This window comes from Terrapene carolina, unplaced genomic scaffold, assembly GCF_002925995.2.
Source record: "Terrapene carolina triunguis isolate 2854851 unplaced genomic scaffold, T_m_triunguis-2.0 Scaffold62, whole genome shotgun sequence".
NCBI classification, from domain to species: domain Eukaryota; kingdom Metazoa; phylum Chordata; order Testudines; family Emydidae; genus Terrapene; species Terrapene triunguis.
Window position 1 is genome coordinate 62,120,536 of NW_020664413.1, and position 22,765 is coordinate 62,143,300.

The 22,765-nt window shown below is 46.0% G+C and overlaps 1 protein-coding gene across 1 annotated transcript in view; it reads left to right on the top strand.

The window, feature by feature from the left end:
* Positions 1-22,765, top strand: part of CPS1 (carbamoyl-phosphate synthase 1) — a 119,526-nt gene that overhangs the window by 14,666 nt on the left and 82,095 nt on the right. The window contains exons 2-11 of the mRNA XM_024204905.2: positions 602-711; positions 4,639-4,783; positions 6,396-6,485; positions 7,395-7,451; positions 9,834-9,926; positions 13,866-13,955; positions 16,174-16,302; positions 17,810-17,916; positions 19,696-19,837; positions 22,470-22,547. Of these exons, the coding sequence (XP_024060673.2) occupies positions 602-711; positions 4,639-4,783; positions 6,396-6,485; positions 7,395-7,451; positions 9,834-9,926; positions 13,866-13,955; positions 16,174-16,302; positions 17,810-17,916; positions 19,696-19,837; positions 22,470-22,547 (1,041 nt within the window). The remainder of the gene's footprint in view (positions 1-601; positions 712-4,638; positions 4,784-6,395; positions 6,486-7,394; positions 7,452-9,833; positions 9,927-13,865; positions 13,956-16,173; positions 16,303-17,809; positions 17,917-19,695; positions 19,838-22,469; positions 22,548-22,765) is intronic.

Consider the following 22,765-nt stretch of genomic DNA (forward strand, 5'->3'; position numbering starts at 1 on the left):
ATGCACTAAGAGCTGGACCCTGCGAGGCAGTTAGCACTCTGACCCAAATCCAGGCAATCATTTAAGCACATGCTTAATGTTAAGCATATGAGTTATCCCATTGAAGTCCAAGTTAAGCATGCGCTGATGTGCTTTGTTGGATCGGGGCCAGCATGTTCAGAATCTTGTCAAATCGAGCCCCGAACAAACACATAGTAAAGAGACAGTGACTTGCCTAAAGAGTTTATACCCTCAGTTAATTGCAAGATACAGAAGGTGGATGAAATGAACAAACAGTCTGGGAGGCGGAGGCAAAATGGTCCAACGAGCACGTTTATGTCTAGCCTAGCTCTGTACTCAGTTTGACTTGTCACCCACATAGCTGTTGCCAGCTGACTGTGCTCTGTAAGCATCATGGCAGAAGGGAGCGTGAAGGAGGCACCTGAAGGGGGACAAGGTAGTAGACAATTTCTTGGGGATGAGGGAATTTGTGCTTTGCATCACAAGTGGCATGGGAGCCATGTACCTTGGATGTTTTCCTTTTAACCTCAAGTCTTTTCCCAACTTTAGGGTGTGCTCATTTAAAATACAGATCTGAGTGTCATGTAACTTGTTTCCCTAGGCACAGACGGCAAACTTGGTGCTAGATGATGGAACGAAGATGAAGGGTTATTCCTTTGGCCATCCGTCGTCCACAGCCGGTGAAGTTGTCTTCAACACTGGTCTTGCTGGGTAAGGCAAACACAAAGGATACATAAGTAGGGATGCTTTTTGTAACGCAGCATTAAACGGTGGAAAAAAGATAAACAGCTGCCTGCTCATTATTATTATTATTATTATTTATTATTTATTATTAAATTAATAATAATGTATTTTTGTATTACCGTAACGTGTAGGAGCCCTAGTCATGGTCCATGACCCTGATGTGCTAGGTGCTGCACAAATACAGAACCAAAAGACAGTCCCTACTCCAAAGAATTTGCAATCTAAGTATAAGACAAGAGACAACAGGTTATATGGATATAGACAGACTAACTGGGGTGTACAAAGAAACAATGAGACAATATTGATCAGCATGACAAGCAGTGGTCAATTCAAACTAGTAGCCTACCTGTTGTCAAGTTTTTTGTGTGCATCATGGGCAAAGGAGGGTTTGAGGAGGGATTTGAAGGTGGAAAAAAGGTAGTTTTGTGGATATTTTTGGGGAGCTTCTCCCAAACGTGATGGGCAGCATCATGGTAGAAAGCATAAAGGTTCAGTGCTCATGGGGACTTTCAGAAACATTCTATCATGCCATCCCTATTTTGCAAACTGATAACTATGGTAAATCCCTTCCCTAAGCTTTGAAATGCAGCCATTTCTGTGTTGAAACATGGTAACAGCTTAATGGCACGCAGCAATAAGTTGTAACATACTGGCCAAGTGTGTCTTTGTCTCCCTCTAGTGGCTCGGTCCCATATAGTGGTATATGAGTCCGCTACTGTCTCTAAGCCAATGGAGCTCTTCCTTTAGCTCAAGCAATAGAGGCTGATGCTTTTAAATCCACAGGACCCAAGTTCAGCCCTCCCAGAGGTTCCCAGAGGGCATCATTACAAGTGGTGACTCATGCAGGGATCAAACGTGCTGTTGAGCTCCGAGCCCCTCAGCTAGGGAGAGCGTGTGATGCACGCTAGCATGTTGGGACTCTTTGTCCAACTTTAATGTAGAAGATCATGAGTCTGCTATAGCCTCAGAGCTAATGGACCTGGTCAATCAAACAAGATCACTGGCCACTTTTTCTGCAGGATTGTCCAGATGAGAGAGTCAGCCGTAGCGCAAACTTGCTTGATACAATAAGATCATTAGTGAGGAACAGCAGGTGTGAATGGGAGGGAGAATCAAGACATTTCTGAGGTAAAATTCAAACTCAAGGTTTCAATGCAAATCTTTGCGCACCTGCTCCACTCTCCCCAAACTCTGCTCTCCCTACGTGGAACAAATACTGCAAGATGGGTTTTTACATAGTTCCATTGGTGAGAACAGTAAATTACAGCCTAAGAAATCTGTTCGCAAAGTTTTGCATCACAAGGCAATTACTTATGCTTTTCGACAGCACTAATTACTAGCTGTGTTAATATACCTGCCAACAAACAACTGTTTAATATAGATCAAAATGATGGAGGGCACCAGAGTTCTCTTCCCTGTGATAGATTATGGGTAATAAATCTTGTCACATCACAAAAGTCAAGCAACACCTGATGGATTAATTTCCCTTCAACACTGCAGCTCAGCAGCAGAAGCTGGATTTAGTATTCGTTTACTGACGATACGCAGAGGACACACTCAGAAGGAATGGTCTGTTCTAGGGGACAGATGGGCAAGAAACAAAATATGAGGGGTTAAGGTTTATTTTATTGTCCATGGGCATAACCCCCTACCTCCCAAACACCTTGGGTTTTGCAGGACTGTCCCACTTTGAACCCAAGCCCCCTGTCCTGGTTGAAGTAAAACATTTTCCGTATTGAGTGGCACTCACAGCCACATGTACGTTATGCATGGTGTGTGCTATTGGCAGAGGCAGAGTTCGGGAGGACAGTGGTTTCAGCCCCATTGGTTGTGCACAGTGGCTGCAGGAGCTCAGGGCTGGAGAATGGGACCAAACCTGGGTGGACTGGGCTGGGAGGCGGGGGCTGAGCGTCGCGCAGACTCGGCGGGTGAGGTGCTGAGCCCAGGAGTCCAGGGATGGATGGTGACCAGTTGCGTCCGGCTTTAGGGTGGTAGGAAACCCTGACTGCTATGGAGAAGAGAATGCTGGGAGGGGGAGGGGGGATTAGACCTTGTAGTGTTCTCACAGGGCACAAATGTGGCTGGGTTTGTTACAAATCCTGGGATTGCTGGGCAGAGAGTGAGACCTCGTAGTTCTCCGTGGATTGACTTTAATGACACTGTACCAGGATAAGGGTCTGCAGGAATAGATAGACGTCTTGGCATTAAGTCCCTGTCAGGATAGATAGCAAGTTACTAGTATGGAAGTGAGTGTGCTGATGAGCTGATGTAGTGTTGGCATAGGAGTGACTATGCCAAGACCTCTCTTAAGCCTCTGAGCAATGCCCTGTGTGAACTGAATGTTACTAGAATCCTGACTAGGTTCAGACTGAGCTTGTGAATTAGTACATGGAGCCGTGTCTTTTCTATGACAAACTGAATTCTTGAGTTGTCACTTAACATTACAGAAAAGAAATGCTGGAGAGGTGTTTGAATTTTACATGACTAGAACTGGCCGACATTTTGGCACATTTCCAATTTTTTGACAAGGTTTTTTGGTGACATTTTTGAATTTTGGTGAATGGGATGACTTTTCACAGAAATGGTCACAAAAAATTCAACTAGTTGTATAAAAATAATTTGGTTTTAGAAGAAAAGGCAGGAAGAATTGAAGATAGATTTGCAAAAAAATAAAAAAGTTCCCCCCTTTTTTTTTCCTGACATGTTTGCTCCCTTTTTGTGTGTTTGGTTCCCATGGATTTTCTAGCAGAGGAAGTGATTGGTAGGAATTTACAGAGATCAGGCAGGACTTGTTGTGCAAGTCCCGAGAGGATTGGATCCTGATGCCTCTTTAGTTCTTGTGCCATCTGTGTCATTCCTTGTGCCATTCCTCCAAGCTATAGGAGGCATCATGCCTGCTTTAAGGGCATTATGTTCCAGTGCAGAGCTGTGCCTATACATCACAGCCAAACCCAGTGGCTTTTTGTCAATGTTTTTTAATACAAATAACACGCAAAGGTTAATTACATTGGCTTTGTCATTAAGGAAGGATGTTTGGTAGCATAAAAAATCCAGTAGGAAGGAGACTATATATACTATACTATATATACTATATGTGCCAAATGTATGCATACCATGCATTTACTATAACCATATGTTAACACTGAAAATCTCATGCATATTTAACCAGAGCAGGAAATATATTTCCAAAAGCAGGACAAGCATACCGCGGAATATTTCATGGGCATTGTTTAAGTGACACGTCATTTCTCTGAGTTGGCTTGAGCACTCACTCGTCTGTATCAGCCTGCAACCATTCTGGGTTTTGTAAAGAGTTTTCCAGTGTTTGACAATTAATCTTTTGGCAGTGGGGCTGGCGTTCCATAAAAATGTTTCTTGCAAATTGCTGATATCTGGTAAACTGTGGGAGTTTCCAATTACATACCATTTAAACAACAATAATAATACATTATGTGTATATATAGGGCAAATTCATCCTGAAATACCCAATGCTCTTGGGAAAGTATACGAAAGGATAATTTCTTCCACTGCTGAAATACAGCCATTTCTGGATTGTAAGACAGCAATTACTTAACAGTTCACAGCAACAGGACATAGGGAAAGTGAAGAATGACTTATTCAATTGGAGCTGCAAAGGGAAATGTAGGCAGAGTGCAATTATCTGATTTGGAAAATGAGGCTAAAAATGTTCCAGTACTGACCTCATAGAAACCTTAGGTTTGAGTATCAATTCAGCAAAACATTTAATCATGTGTTTAAATCTATCCCTTCTTGGGAATTTTCTCCAGACTCACCATTGCCTTGTATTTGGGAGTTCACTGCTGGCTGGTTTATGTTGGCTTTTGCGCTCCCAGCCCCATGCCAACAGTTGTCTGTTGTTTGTTTTTAACCCAGGTACACTGAAGCCCTGACAGATCCCAGCTACCGGGGGCAGATTCTCACGATGGTTAACCCCATTGTAGGCAATGGTGGGGCGCCGGACACCGCTGCCTTGGATGAAATGGGCCTCAGCAAGTTTTTAGAGTCTGATGGAATCAAGGTAATGGCAGAGCAAAACCAGGGCTGGACAAACTAGTCCAGTGGAGACCGGATTTAGAAATACAAATCCCTGGGGTGGATGGCAGTGCACTGACATCTTTCAGGCTCATCCACGGAGTGGGGGAAAGTTAGATGGAACTTCCCAGAAACACGCAGAAGATTGGGGTTTTTTTCCCCTTCATCTTTCTTTCCGGTGCCTCAGATGTGATTTTGTCTCCCAGAGGCAAATTGCCGTAGAGAGATCAGATCATGGCAAGGGAGAGCCGTCTGAGCACAGAGGCCATCTTTACTGAAGAGATTGGTGAGGGTCAGACTAGATCGGGGTTCTCAAACTTCATTGCACTATGATCCCCTTCTGACAACACAAATTACTACATGACCCCGGGTGGGAGGAGGCCGGAGCCTGAGCCCTGCTGCCCTGGGCAGGGTGGGGCAGGACCAGAGCCCTGCCGTCCCAGGCTCAAGCCCTCGGGCTTCGGTTTCAGCCCTGGGACCCAGAAAATCTAATGCTGGCCCTGGCGACCCCCTTAAAATGGGGTCATGACCCACAGTTTGGGAACTGCTGGACTAGATGATCTAATAGTCCCTTCTGACCTTTAAAATCTGAATATCCTCCATTTGATACAGCAAGGATTACAGTTTTGCCAAGCCGCTGTTTAGAGTAGGAAAATGAGGTGTACTTGCAAGTGTGCTCGCCAGCACAGGCTTGTAAACACTTCTAGTGTAAACAGAGATAGAGGTGTGTTAAAATGCGTCAGCTGCACATGGTTAACGCTTCTGCTAATCACAACTCATTGCCCCGGGGTTGACCAGGCCTACGCGGCATGTGAAGATTTTAGCACTTGCACTTCCACCGTAAGGGTCCCAAAGCTCCTTGTGGCTTTTGGGTTGGTCCACACGCCGCGCTGCAGTGGTTTAACTAAGTAGGTGTAAATAACGTCCACCTTGGGTTAAACCAGTGTAGATGAGCCCTTAGTTTAAACTGCCCCAGCTATCGGGGAAGGAAGATGGTACCATTATGTGAATAGCGATGGGAGAGATAGGGGGTATGAGAGCAATGGTTGAAGTAGAAATGAAGCCCCAAGGAGGAGGGGGAGTTGCAGTGGGGCTGCTTACCAAAGCCAGGGAGAGGAGCAAGATCTCTCCCGCCTTCTAGCAGAGGAAGAAGAAAGTTGGCTGATTGCAGGACATTAGGTCTCTTCCTTCTTCCCAGATGAGAGAAATAGACAGGAGAGCAAGAGAGCTGAAATGAAGAGCAATAGTGGTCACTGTTTTCCAGGAGGACAATGATCATCACACTGAAACCAGCTAAAAACACTATATGTACTTCCCTCGATTGACTTTCCCCTGAAAGGAACTGCTGTTGTTGCCACAGCGATGTGATGTGATTGTACATGGGAGGAGAGGTGGTCTGTGTGATCACAAATGGTGGGGATGGGGGAGATGATCCGTGCCATTGTGACTGGGAGGGAAGTGACCTCCACTCCATGACAAAGCTTGGGAAATTCTGCCTATGCACACATGCGCACACACACACACGGAGTGGGGACTTGGGTTTTCCTTACTTCCCATAAGAGCAAAACGGAATTTCTTCTCTTCTTTTCTCTTTGCAGGTGTCAGGTTTGCTGGTGCTGGATTACAGCAATGACTACAGTCACTGGCGGGCAGTCAAAACTCTGGGACAGTGGCTGCAAGAAGAAAAGGTGAGAGATCTTTGGGCAACCGGACCGGATACTCGACATGGAATATCTGTTCTGAGGAAACTGCTAAGTGACTCCTTGAGTAATGGAAACCAGGAGAGAGAGATTCTGGCTGACAGTGAGCTACAGCTCCTATCATCAGACCTTTGGTTTGTGCTGGCAAACCCCTGCTCTCTTTAGTTTGCAGTGGGCTTTTTCTGGGTTTCCTACTTCCCAGACAATGAGGAAACACAGACAAGACTAACTAGGAGAAATACTCATTAAGTGGAGATATTTGGTTCTTCGTTTTCTCATGTTAGGTTAAGTTTATCCTCACTTCACTTTCTCTCCCTGCCTGTGTGATTACTCTCCATTACTTTCCCTTCCAACTATTTCTCTCCAATGTGCTCCCGTGTTTCAAACTACTCCAGGTGCAGACACCAGTGTGTGCTGCTAATGGATCAGGGGTCTGCTCAGGTAGGCCCACATTCTGAGGCCGCGCACCCCAGTGTAAATTGGGAGTAAGTGCATTGAAGTTAATGGAATCCCACCGATGGAACACCAGGGTCGCATCCCTGAAGCCAACGACTTGTTGTCAGTGGAGCTGTATCAGTTTATATCAGCTGAGGACCCAGCCCCCTGGTGTTAGGCCAGAACTGGGCCCACAGACTAGACAGAAAGGCATATGCCACACAGGTGTTTCATTGTACAGGTACCAGCTGCCCAGCACAGCACCTAGATACTTTGGGGAACCCTGCCATTTCTGAGAGGGGACATGGGGAGGGGAAGGAATGTGCAAAGGAGAGAGAGGGAAAGAGAAGGAGAGGTGTGTCCTGGGACTGTGTCTCTCTGATAGGCTGCTCAGCAAGGTGACCTGTCTGTAATTTTCCCCTGGCTGTTTTCTGACTGGGCTCTCTTGTATGTTTCCTCCAGGTGCCTGCTCTGTGTGGGATTGACACAAGGATGCTGACTAAAATCATTCGGGGCAAGGTACGATCCCCCTCCCTGATTCCAAATACGTTAAACCCAGCCTCATCCCGTGCTTTCCCTAATGGCTGAGGCTATTGACTCACGCTGCTCCTCAGGACCCTGCTCTGCCAAGCCCTGTGCACCGCACACACTCTGACCTGCCCGCCAGAGCACTGGTCCAGATGAGATTCCTCCATCTGCCGCCCCATACGACTCCAGTACCCCTGAGCTGAGGCAGAGTGGGAACTCCCTAACTGTCCTTGAGCTCTTCTCCTCTTGGCTTCCCACTCCGTACAAGTGGGTCAGTACAAAGCGAGCGGGGGGGAGAGGGGTTGCTACAGCCTGAGGGAGTCCCAGGCAGGCAGGTATGTGTGCGTGTTGTGGGTAGGCAGAGAGAGAGAGAGAGTTTGGTGGGACTCCTCCTGTGTTATTTCATATCTGACCCTCCAAGGAAAGGGACAGCCCTAATCTAACGGGTCTTGAGGAGACCAAGTGGCTGCGCTGCGCTACGCTAATTCCTAGATGAGGCCAATTACACCTTCTTGGGGCTAAGCCTTTTATTTTCTTTTTTATGGCCATTAGTCCTATCTGGTTTCCCAGCACTGACCCTTGAAGGACATGTGGAATATTAGGTTACTGGAGGGAGGTTAATGGCCAGGTACATTTCACATCTTGGGTAAAGCAATTATCAAATCCATCTGGAATAAAAATCATTGCACTGCTGAGGCTTTTCTATTGCTCTTGTCTGGTTTTTTGTTTATTAGGTATTTGGGTTGTATGAGACAGTCCAAACCTGCATTCCCTCCACCCCGCAGTGTATGAAGGACCTAACTTGCATAGTATAGTATTTGCACAAATGAATACTAAGGAAAATGCCTGTCTTTGTAGACAGAAGACAAGTACTGTTTAATATAGTATGTTTGTAAATGGAAATACATTTTGTACTTCCTTGATACGTATCCCTTAATGGATCTGTGCCCCTTTCATCCATAGTAAATGTGCTTTCAATAACCATTTGCTTAGCATACACCGTATGGTAGTAATGCACATTATGTTGGACTCAGAGCGATATTGGTTTATGGTTTTTAAAAAATGCATCATGTCACCTTTTCTCCCACTAATCTTAGTCAGGTTGAAAAACTAGCTTAATATTTCACTCTGTGTATGTTTATCAATGGGAGATGAGAAGAGGGTTCACCATGATGAATGCATAAATGAACATAAACACAGGGCACCGTTTCATTAAGTAATCCAGTGTCAAGGTAAGACACTGTGAGTGTGAGGCGGGGGGGGGGGGGGTGTTGTAATTAGCTTTCTCAGGGTTGCAAGGCAGTGCTTAGCAATTTTCAGAGCTCCCAAATGGCTGTCTCTTGAAGGTCACACAGGCCTTTTCAACTTCTGCCCCCATATAAACTTCACCAAATCAGCAAATGTGAGAAGGGAAAGAGAAGTCTCCTCAAAGTCCCAGAAAGAGGGCAACTTAGCAAAGAGTTTGTTAACGGCATTTTACCTGAAATGAAGACCTGGGAGACAGACTCCGCCACCCCTACTCACATGGGGGCTGTCCCACTGTGGCTACGTGTGGTGTACGGTGCTAGGTGGTATGAGTAAAGGTAGCAGCTTCTAGCCCTTCCAGTGCCTGCCATTGTCACTTACGCACAGTTTGCACACACAGGTGTCCACGAGACTGGAGTTCCTTCTTGCTCTAAGAATAGGGAAATGACTGCAATGTCTCAGGTACTACAGTGTGTGGCCTGGCCCTGGTCCAGCTGTGCACAGGAGTACCTTTGAAGCCAGTGTGTAGTCCCATTGCGCACATTAGTGTGGGGCTACAGAATGTAAAGGTACCATGCTTTATCATAGGAGTTTGAGGAAGGGATATGAAAACACCCCCTCGCTCCCTTTCACTTTCCTCCTCCCATGCTGAAAGGTCCAGCCATGCCTCCGCTGAGAAGAGAGGATGCAACTCCCTGTGCCTGACACCAGAGTTGCTCCTCCAGTCAACCAGAGTGGTTGGCAGAAGACGGCACACGGGGAAAACATTTAAGGTGCATGCTGGCTTTGGGAGTGCTCCCAGACCCGCAAGCCTGCCATCTTGAGAGCTGAATTCTGATCTCCCCTGAGTAGCACTCCATTTTGCTACCCCTAGACAGCTGACCTAGCCCCATATCCACTGATTTTATTGCCTGCTTTGCCTCCCCCAAAATATAGGGTGTTTAAACCGCTTTTGATACTGGTGAGGGCTAGCAAACTTCTGAAGATGCCTGAAGTGGTTGTAATGTTAAACTAAAGTCTTGGAGCAGCTGTTCTACTTCCTACGGAGTTTTGTCTGTCAGCACCTGCGCCACTGTTTGCAACTTCTTCTTTGCTCACACTTAGCGGTCTACTGCTTTCTTTCCACAGGGCACAGTCCTGGGGAAGATTGAATTTGAAGGTCAGCCTGTGGAGTTTGTAGATCCAAATAAGCAGAACCTGATTGCAGATGTTTCAACCAAGGTGAGAATTCTCTCTCCAATGTGGGTGCCATACACTTGAGTAATAAAACTCCTCCCCGTTTGCCCTAGAGAGTTTCCTTTTTCCTTATCATAGTAAACACTGCGCGTTCATCGATAAATCATTCTCACTTGACTATGCAATGTGGAGACCTTTAAGTGCTTTTGCAAACTGTACCATGCTCCAAAGCTTTTGAGGATTACCCATTAATGACTGCAGAAAGAGCACCCCTTTAGTCCTCTGCTTGGAGCTAGGGCCAGGTGGCATTAGAAGGAGTACTGTGTTGAGTAGGAATGGTCTAAACAGTTAGCCTAGGAACTGGCAACACCAGATAGGGGACTAAGAGAAGGGCGAGACCAAGTGGTAGTAGGTGGTAGGTATCGCCATGATGCATGGGGGGTGAGAAGAATTTTCACACGGTGCGAAGAATTTTCAGCTGGTGGAAAATGTGGTTTCCCTTAAAGAAATGTCAGTGAAAAGTTGGAAATCCCAGAAAACTCACAATCCTGTTTGATCACTCTCTTCCAGCACAGTTTCTGCTAGTTTGGTTGTAGAAGTCAGCCTTTTTATACTGGACAGGGATTCTCTCCCCCCCCCCCGTCCCCCAGGGTAGGTATTAACCATAGCTACATACTACTGTTCTAGGTAGCATATAGACCAGTAACGGAACACAGATTGTAACCGTGTTATGGGGGTCTGCAAACCATGTTCCATTGTAACAAGGATAGGCTGTTAAACCAGAACAGGCATGCATTGATGTCATGTCTGCACTACAATTTTTAACTGTGCTATACTTATAACCCAGTCAAGGGGCAATGTTTTTGGAATGGGTCCCTTGACTCTGATGTCGCTGTAGTGCAGACAGTGCCTGAGTCAATCTGCACAGGGCTGAAAGGATAGCAGTCAGTGGCAAAGCTAAGAGTAGAAATTTGGGTGGGCCCCAGCTTAAGGTAGACAGGCTAACATCACAGGTTTGACATCACAGCAAATCATTTGCATTGCATATTGTTATATTATACATTATTGTCTATTCTATTGCATCTATTTGAATACTTGATTGTAGGGGTAGATAACTGGGTGCACAGAAGGGATTTGAGTGCAGGGATCCTGGGGGCTGGACTGGCCAGTGAAGAGGGGGTGATCCCCACCGTGCCATGGGAAGCACAGGTTAAGCTGGGTCAGGCGGGCCAGGTGGAGCCTGCATGGGACCTGGCTCTTGGCAAAGTAGTCTGGGGCTGGGAAACATTTCCAGTGCTGGGCATAGGCAGCGGCATGGCCTGCTGGGCTACTCTGCTCCCTGCTGGCCTTATCATTCGGCAGATGGGCCGAGAGCCACCTGTTATTTAGCCAGGAGTTCCCGATCCACAACCACGCAGATACTGGCTTCTGCATTCGCATAGATTTGGGTGGGGCTGAGTGCTAATTCTGTCTATGCCCCTGATGGCAGTGAGGAAGGCTGATAGGTCAATGCTCTCTTCCGTTTCTGAAGAGCCCCTTATTGTGGCATACAATGACAAGTTAATGCATGTTTCCCTGGGGAATCTCATGAAATCGCCGAGTCCCTCAGATCAGGCACTGTACACTTTTCCACCAATGACACTGTATATTTTTGGAATGAAACTTGACCGTTCTGTACATGCGAATGCCCATCTGCCGTCAGCTGATCGAAACATTATAATAAAACCCCTCTCTGTTATTTCCTCCTCTTGACTCTGTTGGTAATGGCAGAATTACTATAGAGATACTGGAAATACCATCCTTAAAAGAGATATAAAAAGATTAACAGAGCTTCTGTGGTCTCATTATGTTTATAACTTCATTTTATAGGCTTAAAAAGCAACTTCACAAATAAAGCTGACAATTAGCTAAACTCTTCAATGGTGGCAATTACTGGACATGATAATCTATTTGCTAGCAAACAGCTATTTTCATGTAAATCAGGCTGCAGTAAGACCAGAAGTTTTCTTATCAGTGGTACATTAGAAGTGATTTTTTCTTCTTTTTATGCTAGTGAGATAGCTCTGTTTACTGAAGGTTTTTATACAGGCCAGCCTTGTAGACTTTGGCTGCCTTTAGCAGGCAGTTTCTGTAGAGATTATTATGCTGTTAATTTGAGTGTGTTATTTTCAGATGCCCAGAGCAGATGAACTGTTTAACCATTTGAGAAGGTCAAGTCATTTATGTCCACAAGAATCTAACCAATTGGACAGAGTAAAATCATTAATGCCGCAAGGTTATGGTACCTGCAAGCCAAGAATCCAACCTCAAAAACGAAGGGTTTGGGGTTTTATTAGCGACCTGTATCACAGATTGTTCTGATTTACACATTTCAAATCTGGATCTGAATTTCTGCAAGATTTAGCTCAGATGAGAGCTTTTTGTTCTAGTCCAAATAACTCAGGGCAGCTTTGCTCTGTAATTAATTGTATGAGGATTAGAACAACCAAAGAAAGTCACCACCAGTGAAGCATTTGCATCATGAATGTTGCATAGATCCCTCTATATGTGAGCTGCAAGGAGCCAAAAGCCCTCCGGAAGCCTATTTAAAAATGTGGTTGAAAGTTTGCAAAAGCACTTAAGGGAGTTTGGCACCCAGTGCTCATTGACTTTCAATATGAGTTTGGTACCTAACTACCTTTGGCACTTTCGAAAGTCCCAACCTACATTATTAACTTGTTCGAACAAGCATATACAGCAATGTCTGTATAGGTAGAAGAGCTGTAAAAACCAAAACCAACATTGCTTTGCATAAATATGGTTCTGCAGTTTCCTAAGTTAAATTAAACCACTCCTTTATTATAAGATAATGTACCAAAGATTGTAACAGACAGATAACCCCTTTGCAAATCAGAACACAGGCATGACAAATAGTATTAGAAACTTAAAAGAAGATGGAGAGGACCTAGATGCACCAATGCTCTGCAGACTCAGGAAATGCATTGTGGGGTATGTTCCCACCAGATGGTGTGATATATAAATCAGTAGACACATCCCAATAGATTATCTCTGTTCAGTGCTGTAGAGGAAGGCTAACCCCTACCCGTCTTACTATCCTATAATGGTCACTCCATTAGGGGAACTCCTTCTTCAAACATAGCAATCAGTCACACACCATGCTTATGAGCAGAACCGCCATAGAGAAGGCCATGCTATTGCCTACATTATGGAATCCTCCAGCTTATCAAAACAACGCGCTACATTAGGATAATGTGAAGAAAGGGGCAAAATGACAGCAGATGGGAAAGTGTCTTGCAGGAAAGGCATTGGAAAAAACATAAAACCATCCATATCGTATAAACATGGGCCACTCTCAGTGACAGTCTAGATGAGCTATTGGTCTGTACTGGTATGGCAAATTATACTGATATTGTGGTGATTCTGTATTGTGTAGATGTAACATAGAGATTCATTCTGTTACATCCCAGCCTTATTGCAAGTGGAGAATCAAAGCGACATCGAAAGCATAATGGGCCAGATCCTGAGCAGGTGTAAATTGGCCTTGGTTTATTAAAGTCAGTGGAGTGACTCCAGTTCACACCAACTGAGGACCTGGCCCAAGGTATCTATCACTGTCTCTCTGTGGTGCTACATCTAAGCCACAGCTCTTGAGAATTGAGTTGCTACTTTCCGTTAATGAGGCGAAACACAGAAAAGCTAGTCATTAACTATGGAGACAGCCAGTTTCTTAGGGATCATTGTTATGACTGTAACGAACAGTATATGAAAAAGCATTGCACTTGTTTTTGCCTTTCGTAAAAAAAAATTAACCTCTTTGGCACTTCCTGAGATTTCCTTGTAAATTGACTGGTAAGTGCCAGTCACTTCCTGGCAGCGAACAATCAATCTGCTACCACCCTGTGTGCAAAACACCCTCACTGCGTTTATGGCTTGTGGTTTGTCACGTACAGTAATTGTCTATCTTTTTTCTAAACTTGTCAATAGGAAGTCAAGGTGTATGGCAAAGGGAATCCAATTAAAGTTGTAGCTGTGGACTGTGGGTTAAAGAACAATGCTATCCGTTTGCTAGTAAAGGTAAGTCAGTGTTCTGTATCTTTCTCCTCCAGGGAGCTTCTTTTGCAGCATTGCTTTAGTACAAGACAGGCTGATAGTTTAGCTGTATCTGTTCCAGGGAGCATGCTACTCATTCTTACTGAACCTTCTATTCGAAAAATTGGTAGGGATCCATCCCACCCACTGCCCTCCACCTGAATGTTTTCATTTCATTATAAGTGCAACCCATGTTAGATGATTCCCAGTGGGGTGAGTCATGCTTTGAACTTTATAGATGGTCCCTAAAGCTAACCTGATGGTGAAGAATAGCCATAAGGCAGCCACTGTGTGTGAATTCCATGAGAAGATCTATTGGCAGGAGACTGAGATGGTTTCATTGAGGGACTCACGTGTGAGCTGAGGAGACTGCAAGGGATATGTCGCTACCTGCCTAATAGCAACCAAGGAAGAATCAGCCCTGCATTGCAAAAAAATGATTTAAAGCAGGAAACTCGGCACTAATACTTTTTTTCCTGGAAGGCTTTCTCATAATTGAGATATCGGCCTTTATGCCATACTAGCCCTTTGTCTTGTTTCTCAGGAGAAAGCAGTAAGATGGTGGCCTTCCATTCTCTGAGGGAACTGGGGTTCCTGATGTCCAAAAGTATTCTCTGCTAATGCAAACATTAAGGCTGTAACAGAAAGCATGCTTTGCGTTGCATCATGCAGCCATTTTTGGTTACAGCTTGCACCTAATATTTGATAGTCTGATAGACATGACTGTTTCTCCCATTTTAAATGATTGGGACAAAGGAAACCGTTTGAACTTCACAAAGGATGTAGCAAGAGGTCGGTGAAGCTAAGGAGAGGAGGAGGGAGCATTTCCAATGGAAAAGGGTTTAGCAGTGTGGCACTAGGGAAAGTCAGCCCAGCAAAAGCCATCTAGAGTTGCCTAAGCAGCACAAATCCAAGATCGAATTGTAACAGATCCTTGCACTGTTGTCTCTGGATGACATGCACCACCTATGTGTGGTCGAAGAGAAGTCCATTGAACTAGTATTAACGGAAGGAATGTGGCTGAGCAGTTAAAGCAGAAAACTGTACAACAAGTAGGGTGACCGGATGTCCCGATTTTATAGGGACAGTCCTGATTTTTGGGTCTTTTTCTTATATAGGGTCCTATTACCCCTCACCCCTTGTCCCGATTTTTCACACTTGCTGTCTGGTCACCCTAACGACAAGACTCCTGGGTTTTATTCCTGGTATTGCCACTTGCACGCTGGGTAGCCTTGGGCAAGTAACTTTGATCGCAATTCAACAAAACACTAAACATGTGCTTCACTTGAAGCTCCAGTGTAGGTCCGTTGCCTGGGAGCCAAGAAAAGTCAATGGGACTATTCACAGACATAAAGTGAAGCCTTTGCCTAAGGACCAGATCCTTAACGAGACCTCAGTGGGAGTTAGGCACCTAAATACCTTTGAGAATCTGTGCCCAAGTTACTTACTTAGTCTTGCTAGGATTAGATTTTTATCAGTAAACATCAGTAAATGTCTATTTCACCATACGTACACAAACTGACAAAAAAGATTTCCAGAGATAACAATCGACATCTCCAGCTAGGCAAAGGAAGAGAAATGCAGCTTGAGAACTTATTAGGGTTTGGTTTTAAGGATATTTACTTTGTCTATGTTGACATGTGATGTTGACCATTTGTGTTTGAACCGTTAGGAAACATTATCCTTTTGAATCTCAGCATCTACCATCATTAAATAATTGTCTGATTCCTTCCCATTCCCCGAACCTCACATAATTCCTGCAAATGTGAAACGTTAAATTGATAAAAATAAAAAAATGCTTAAAAATAAACATCTATACTATCCATCACAATGATTACAAACCTGAATTTTGCCAAGCCTATCTCTACTGAATCCGGGCTAACCTGCCTCCTTTCAGTAAAGAGTTAGGACGCTGTGCTTTTAGGTTAATAGGTTTCATGGGCTATTTGTGCTGTCACTGTGAAGACTTTAATGTCGTGGTGAACATCTCAGTGACAACTATGAAGTCCTAGGTGGCCACGGGCTTGTTACATTGTTAAATACATCCCTAAAATAGAGATTTACCAAAGAGAGTCTACATATTGGCATTCAGGGCTGGTTGGGTGGAATATGTCTGCTGGGCCTTAAGGGAGCAGTTAGAATGAACTAAGAGGCTAAGTTGACTTAAAGCATTTTCCTCCTCCCTCTTTTGCTTCTCTGCCAGCGAGGCGCGGAGGTGCATTTGGTCCCATGGAATCATGATTTCACCAGGATGGAGTATGATGGGCTTTTTCTTTCCGGCGGCCCTGGGGATCCAATGCAGGCACAGGAGCTGATCCAGAATCTTAAGAAGGTACAGCGTGTGCACTGGGGTCGCTTGCCGGTGATGACCTGATGGTTCCTTTAAGCGGACTCAGTCTTTTCTGGTCAGATCGTGTATTTGAAAAATGAATGATCGTGGAGCTAACGAGTCGTGTGCCCAAGTTCACTTTGGTCATTTTGTGAGTAGGATATATCCCTGTCTTGTGTCTAGTTAGACTGTTAGCTCTGGGACAAGGATCTGCCTAGTCATAGGGTTGTAAAGCCTTTAGCACAGTTATGGGCGCTGAAGAAGAATCACCATTAATATCACCATCGTACTGGTGGTGTCTCGCGGCACACGCTAATGAGTCAGTGCAGATCTGTGTCAAAGTCAAGCAAGGCAAACGTGCATGTTACGGAGCAGTATGGTTGTCCTGGGAAATATGCCCGTCTCTTCTAAATTATATAACTTACAGATGGCTGGTGCTTCTCAGTTCCAGTGATGTGCGATGCCACTGCTCATTCCCTATGGCCCAGCCCTGGAAAGCAGCCTGAGTCATGGCTCTGGAAACTGGGGTTTTCCTTTGGAGCAAAGGAGAGAAGGGATCACACCTGTACAGGCTGTAGAGAGACCGCAGAGCTTCTGCTTGGCTGTAGCTTCCCCTGCCCTGAGACTGTGGTTGCTTCTGGGGGCATGTGCCCTTGCTTCTCAGGGAGCAATCTCAGCAGATCTGCAGAGTCATGCGTCCACCACTCGTAGTCATAGAGTGTAAGGTTAGAAGGGACCACCAGATCATCTAGTTTGACCTCCTGTATGTCACAGGCCACCAACAGCACCCCACACCCCCGCGCTAAACCCAACAACTGGAATTAGACTATGGTAGGACAAGCCCACAGGAGAGTAGACTGTTTTGCGCCACAGGCAGAGAATAGGAAGGATCAAAGTGCTCCACTGCCCAAGGCCCCCATAACATCAGGGAAATGATTGTCAGATATACCCACGTACTCTTGCAAGTGGCCCACACTACATGCTGCAAATGAAGGCAAGAAACCTCCAAGGTCACTACCACTTTGACCAGGGGGAAGTTCCTTCCTGACCCCCACATATTGCAATGAGTTCAACTTGTTCTCCCATCAGCCCCGCCCCGCCCCACAGGACACTTCTGTGAGCCGTGCTGTGCACCGAACAAAGACAGTCACTGAGTGGCTTCCCTAGCTCTTGCCCAGCAGAACCACACCAGTTCCACTGTATGGAGTGACCTCGAAACACCTGGAGGAGGGATGTGATGGTGGGCGGAGCATTGGTCCCTAGCTGTGCATGTGTGCTGGGCACCCTGAATTTCCTCCTGGGCATTAGTAGTGTATAAGAAACGCTACCCTGGCAGCAAAGGGACAAGCTCTTTTTTGTATGGAAGCTGTCAAGACACATTAAATCCTAATTGAAAACATTGCATTTAAATGCATGAAGAATATGCACTAGTTTGCTTTATTGCTGAACTTGGAGATTCACTGTTCCCATGGATCTCACAGTCGGGTTAATGAAAATTATTTCCACCTAGGTCTTGAAGAGCGATCGCAAGGAGCCGTTGTTTGGAGTCAGCATGGGGAATCTGATAACTGGAATAGCAGCTGGAGCTACATCCTACAAGATGCCCATGGCCAACAGGTATGATGACACTGGTGCCTTACAGAATCTGAACACATGCCCTCAGGACTTCAGAGAACTCAATACATCAACATTTTGCCTCCCCCCCTCCAATGCCCAGGATCAGGGCCGGCTCCAGGGTTTTTGCCGCCCCAAGCGGCGCAAAAAAAAAGCCGCGATCACGATCTGCAGCGGCAATTCGGCGGGAGGTCCTTCGCTCCGAGCGGGAGTGAGGGACCGTCCGCCGAATTGCCGCCGAATAGCTGGACGTGCCGCGCCTCTCTGGAATGGCTGCCCCAAGCACCTGCTTGGCAAGCTGGTGCCTGGAGCCGGCCCTCCCCAGGATGCCAGATGAGTTGGGGACCTGCACATGCTGCTGCATATCTGTCCCCTCTTCCCATAGGTCATGTCACAACATGGCCTAAAGGGTAGAGTGAACGCCATGGATGCAGAATGCACATCTTTCTCCCTGGGTCAAGCACGGCGAGCAGCCAGCAGTGTTCATTTGTGCACTATGCCCGCTGCTGGCCACTAATTAACATCTCCACCAGATCCCCTTCCATCTTTGTAGCTCAGGTCCAAAGGATACTGCTTTAATCCTCCCTGCTAAATAACTCACTAGGAGAAACCGTGAATTTACATACAGCGGCCCAACCATGGCACTTTTACACTGGGCATTGTGTGCCCAAGAGATCAGAACTGGAGCAGGTATGACGACCTTCAAAGATAACATTGGTACATCCTCCATTGCTGCTCCTGCTGGAAGTTGATTGCAGCTGCAATCGGATATCTCGGCTCAGTGTATTGCTCAGATTACAAATGTGACTCTAGACAGAGGAGGAGATTTTACCATTGACAGATACATTCGGCTTGTTGTATGTAACGATGCTCCTTTGGATACTGTCTTCCGTGCACTATCTGCATCATACTTCTCAGCAGGCCTCTCTATTAGCCTGCACGCTGATATGACTCCATCAGAACCTGGAGAGCAGTAACTTTATTTATTCATTCCAGCAATTGACCTTGTTCCCCTAAATAAATGGTTCATTTCAAGGCAGGTTAGAAAGCGTTTGTATTAGTTCAGGGGTTCTCAAACTAGGGGTCAGGACCCCTCAGGGGGTCACGAGGTTATTACATGGGGGGTCACGAGCTGTCAGCCTCCACCCCAAACCCCGCTTTACCTCCAGCATTTTCAATGGTATTAAATATATAAGAAAGTGTTTTTAATTGATAAGGGGGGGGTCACACTCAGAGGCTTGGTATATGGAAGGGGTCACCAGTACAAAAGTTTGAGAACTACTGTATTAGTTGGTCCAATCCTGCTAAAGAATATCACGGTTTGAATTTGATTTCTTTATCATTGTGGATGTGATACTGACTATAGAAATCGAATAGCTGGTATTGAGTAGCTGTAACACCCTCCCCTAGCCAGACCTTCTAAATTAATTTGTGTTGGGGAGATAAAATATCTGTGACTTTGGTCATTCTTCAGGTGAGTAATTAGAATGGTCAGTACTTTGCTTTTGCTAACTGCCTTGCATTACTGTGATATTCTCCTCTTGCCCTTGATTCCCTCCATCCAGGGCCGAAGGGGGGGGGGTGGGAAGCCGGTACAAATTACCGGGGCCCGGCGGTCTGGAAGGGGGCCCGGCTTCCTCCCCCTCGTCGGCCCTGTTTAGCCGGTCCGCCCTGCTGGGGGGTCCGAAAATTTTTTTTCACTGGGGCCCGAACCCACTCTCGGCGGCCCTGCTTCCATCACCAACCTCTCTGTCTCTGTCCTTTCCCCCTCTCTTTTCTCAGAGGTCAGAATCAGCCGGTTATGAACCTGTTGAACGGACAAGCTTTCATTACAGCACAGAACCATGGCTATGCACTTGACAGCAACACCCTTCCTGCTGGCTGGAAACCTCTTTTTGTGAATGTCAATGATCAAACAAATGAGGTAAACACACTCTCTCCCGATACCTGCTCAGGCAATGGGTGAGTCGGGGAAGACGGTCATTTATTTCACTCACATGCCTCACTCAAGCCTGCTTTATCTGCAGGAACAGCATTGCGGGTTATCCATCATGGCCAGTTGTTCCCTAAGAAATCTTTTCTCTCTGTTTCATTATCTGATAATTACCTTTATTTGGTGGCACTGCTTTGTCAGCCGAATCGGGTTACTGTGACCTGCGGGTGACCACTTGGTCAGCTAAGCAAGCTGCAGAATCAGCGCAATGACCCCTTGCCACCTCTAGAGGAGCTGATAACAAACAGCTCTTGGAAGCTCTTGGAAGAAATGCCTCCCTCTCCCCACCCCCTCCCGCCGAGGATGATTTCTGTGCCTTTATTGGAAATCACCCACTCTCAAGACTGCTAAACCCACATGGCCATATTGTTGTTTGTATCACAGTGACGCCTCGAGACCGGAACCCTCACAAGAGCTCCAGTGTGCTGTACAGACACAATCTCAGCCCCCAACGAGCTTACAGCTTTAATAGACAAAGGGTGGGAGGGGAAGCAGTGGCACAGAGAGAAATGACTTGTCTTGGGTCACACAGTGAGTCTGTGGACAAACAGAAATAGGAACCAGGCCTCCTGAATCCCAGCCCTATCCACTAACCAAGGCTGCCTTCTGTAAGCCTGAGTTATCCTTGAGACTCATAGAAATGCTGCTTAAGAGTAGCTGTTTGGAAAAAAAATTCCCGTAGGTGGATACCTTGTATTAGCTCTTCGCTCCCAGCCCACATCAAACTTGACAGGTTGGAAACTGCTGTATTGTGCTAGTGTGTATTCAAAATACTTTTCTGGAAGATACATTTAGCAGACGTTTGTTTGCCAGCTGGTGTTGGCTACAGTTCTGAGTAGAGCTGGACAAATAGTGGGGGGGAAAACATTCCCACCACTGTTTGTTTCAATGTCGAAATTAGTTAGCTTTGGTCTCATTCACACACCCCGTTTTGTGTTCACTTTATATGAAGATTGGAGCAGTTGGCTGCCAAAAATGTTTGTGGAAAGCAAAATTCAGAGTAAGATGAGCAAGAATGATGTCCCGGGCTGGGTCATCTGTGGGGGGTGAACTTACAACTTCTGCATCTAAAAAACACGAGACTTTATCGCTTGATCTAAAGGACCAGGTCTGTTATGCTGGAGGCAGTAGCAGACTCATAAACGGCTATACATGGTGTAGCCACTAGAGGGGAACGAAGAGCCACACTATGTTATCCCACATTCTGAAAACATTCACAGAAACTGAATTTGATAACCACACATGTAAGTTGTGTTCTCTTCTATTCAGAGAAGAGAAATGATACCGTGTGACCGATCTGGCCAGTCCCAGCTGAGCAAACCAAAGCAGATACCAAATATTGATAATCAAGCCATAGAGTAAAAATTTGGAAATGATATATGTAGAATAAATAAAAATAACTAATACATTAAGGGAAACTGTAGCCAGCTCATGGTATTCTGTGACCAGAAGTAGGGCATAGCTTGCACAATAATTAACTAATTGTGAATTCTTCACTTTATAGTAGCTGTACAAAGGCCCCCGGCCAACAGCCCATCTCTCGTCTCCACCCCCATCACCATCCCATGCTCTCTCCTGTTGTCTCCCTCCGCTCTCAACCACATCGCTCATCCCTGCTCCTACCCAGCACACCTACGCTGAGACCTACTTTGGCCCTCCCTCAGGGGAGTGGAGGTAGAGCCTGCAGTGGGCCCTCTTAGAGTCCAGGGCTTCTCATCTTCCACCTGACACGGTCACCTTCTCATGATGCAGCAATGACTCCTTCAGGCCTCTCTCATTCGTTGTCCCAGGGCCAAGCTGCAGCCTGTGTCATGCCATTCATGAGAGAGGTCTGGTGCCTCCTGCTGCAGCTTGCTTGGAACTGCAAGCAGCTGCTGAAAATCCAGCTCAGGCAACTCTCCAGCTCTCCTTGGCCTGGCAGAGTGTTCCCACTTGTCACCTCCTGACAGTGGCCCTGGGAAGACACAACCTGTGCCCGCTGCTGCAGCATCCATAATTTGCCTCATGGTGTTGAATTAAAGACACTATGCCATGTCTATCCCTAGAATAATGAAACTACCGACGTCGGTGGAGTTAGAGCAGGGATGTATTTGGCCCAGTGTTTTCAGCAGCACTGATATGAAATCAGAGCAGTAGAAGCAGTCATTCTACTTCAGCCCTCTCCAGGGTGACCTTTTACTGCTGTGTGTCCACTTCTCCCAGCCTGTTCCAATGTATACCCCACCTCCACCACCTGCTCCAATGTTGCATCTGGAAGGAGACTAGCATATCTTCTCTGGTAAGTGCTTGGCAATCAGTAGCGCTGTTCAAAGCATTCGCTATTCAGCAGTGCACAATCCAGTAGGTTACATGGATACTTTATTGCCGGTAAAAGGTGAATGGCTCAATGCTTTAATGGATAAAACACTCTGAAGACCTGGAATGAAACAAGTTTCAACTCAAAGGCCCCAAAAAGCATACCGGTCCCTTGCCCTTCAATGCCTACAGGGTTGCAAGCAGTAGCCTTCCTCTATCCCCCTGATTACCAGGATGTTGTCTAAGGCAAACTCTTTTATCTCTGCAGGGAATTATGCACGAGACCAAACCAATTTTCGCAGCACAGTTTAACCCGGAGGCCAGTGCGGGGCCAACAGACACAGAGGTACTGTACAGAGATTGATTCAGGTTTGCTTTGGGGGTGGCTGAAGGAATGCGTGTAGAGTATAGAGCAGCTAATGGAGGAGCCCTGAAAATCTTGATGCAGTGACATTCTTAGGGCCTGTTTTCAGAAATGTCAGGACCTTAACCAAGATCCCCGTCCCGCATAGACTTGCCTGCATTTGGTCTGATTCAAAGCTAATTGAAATCAGTGGAAAGACT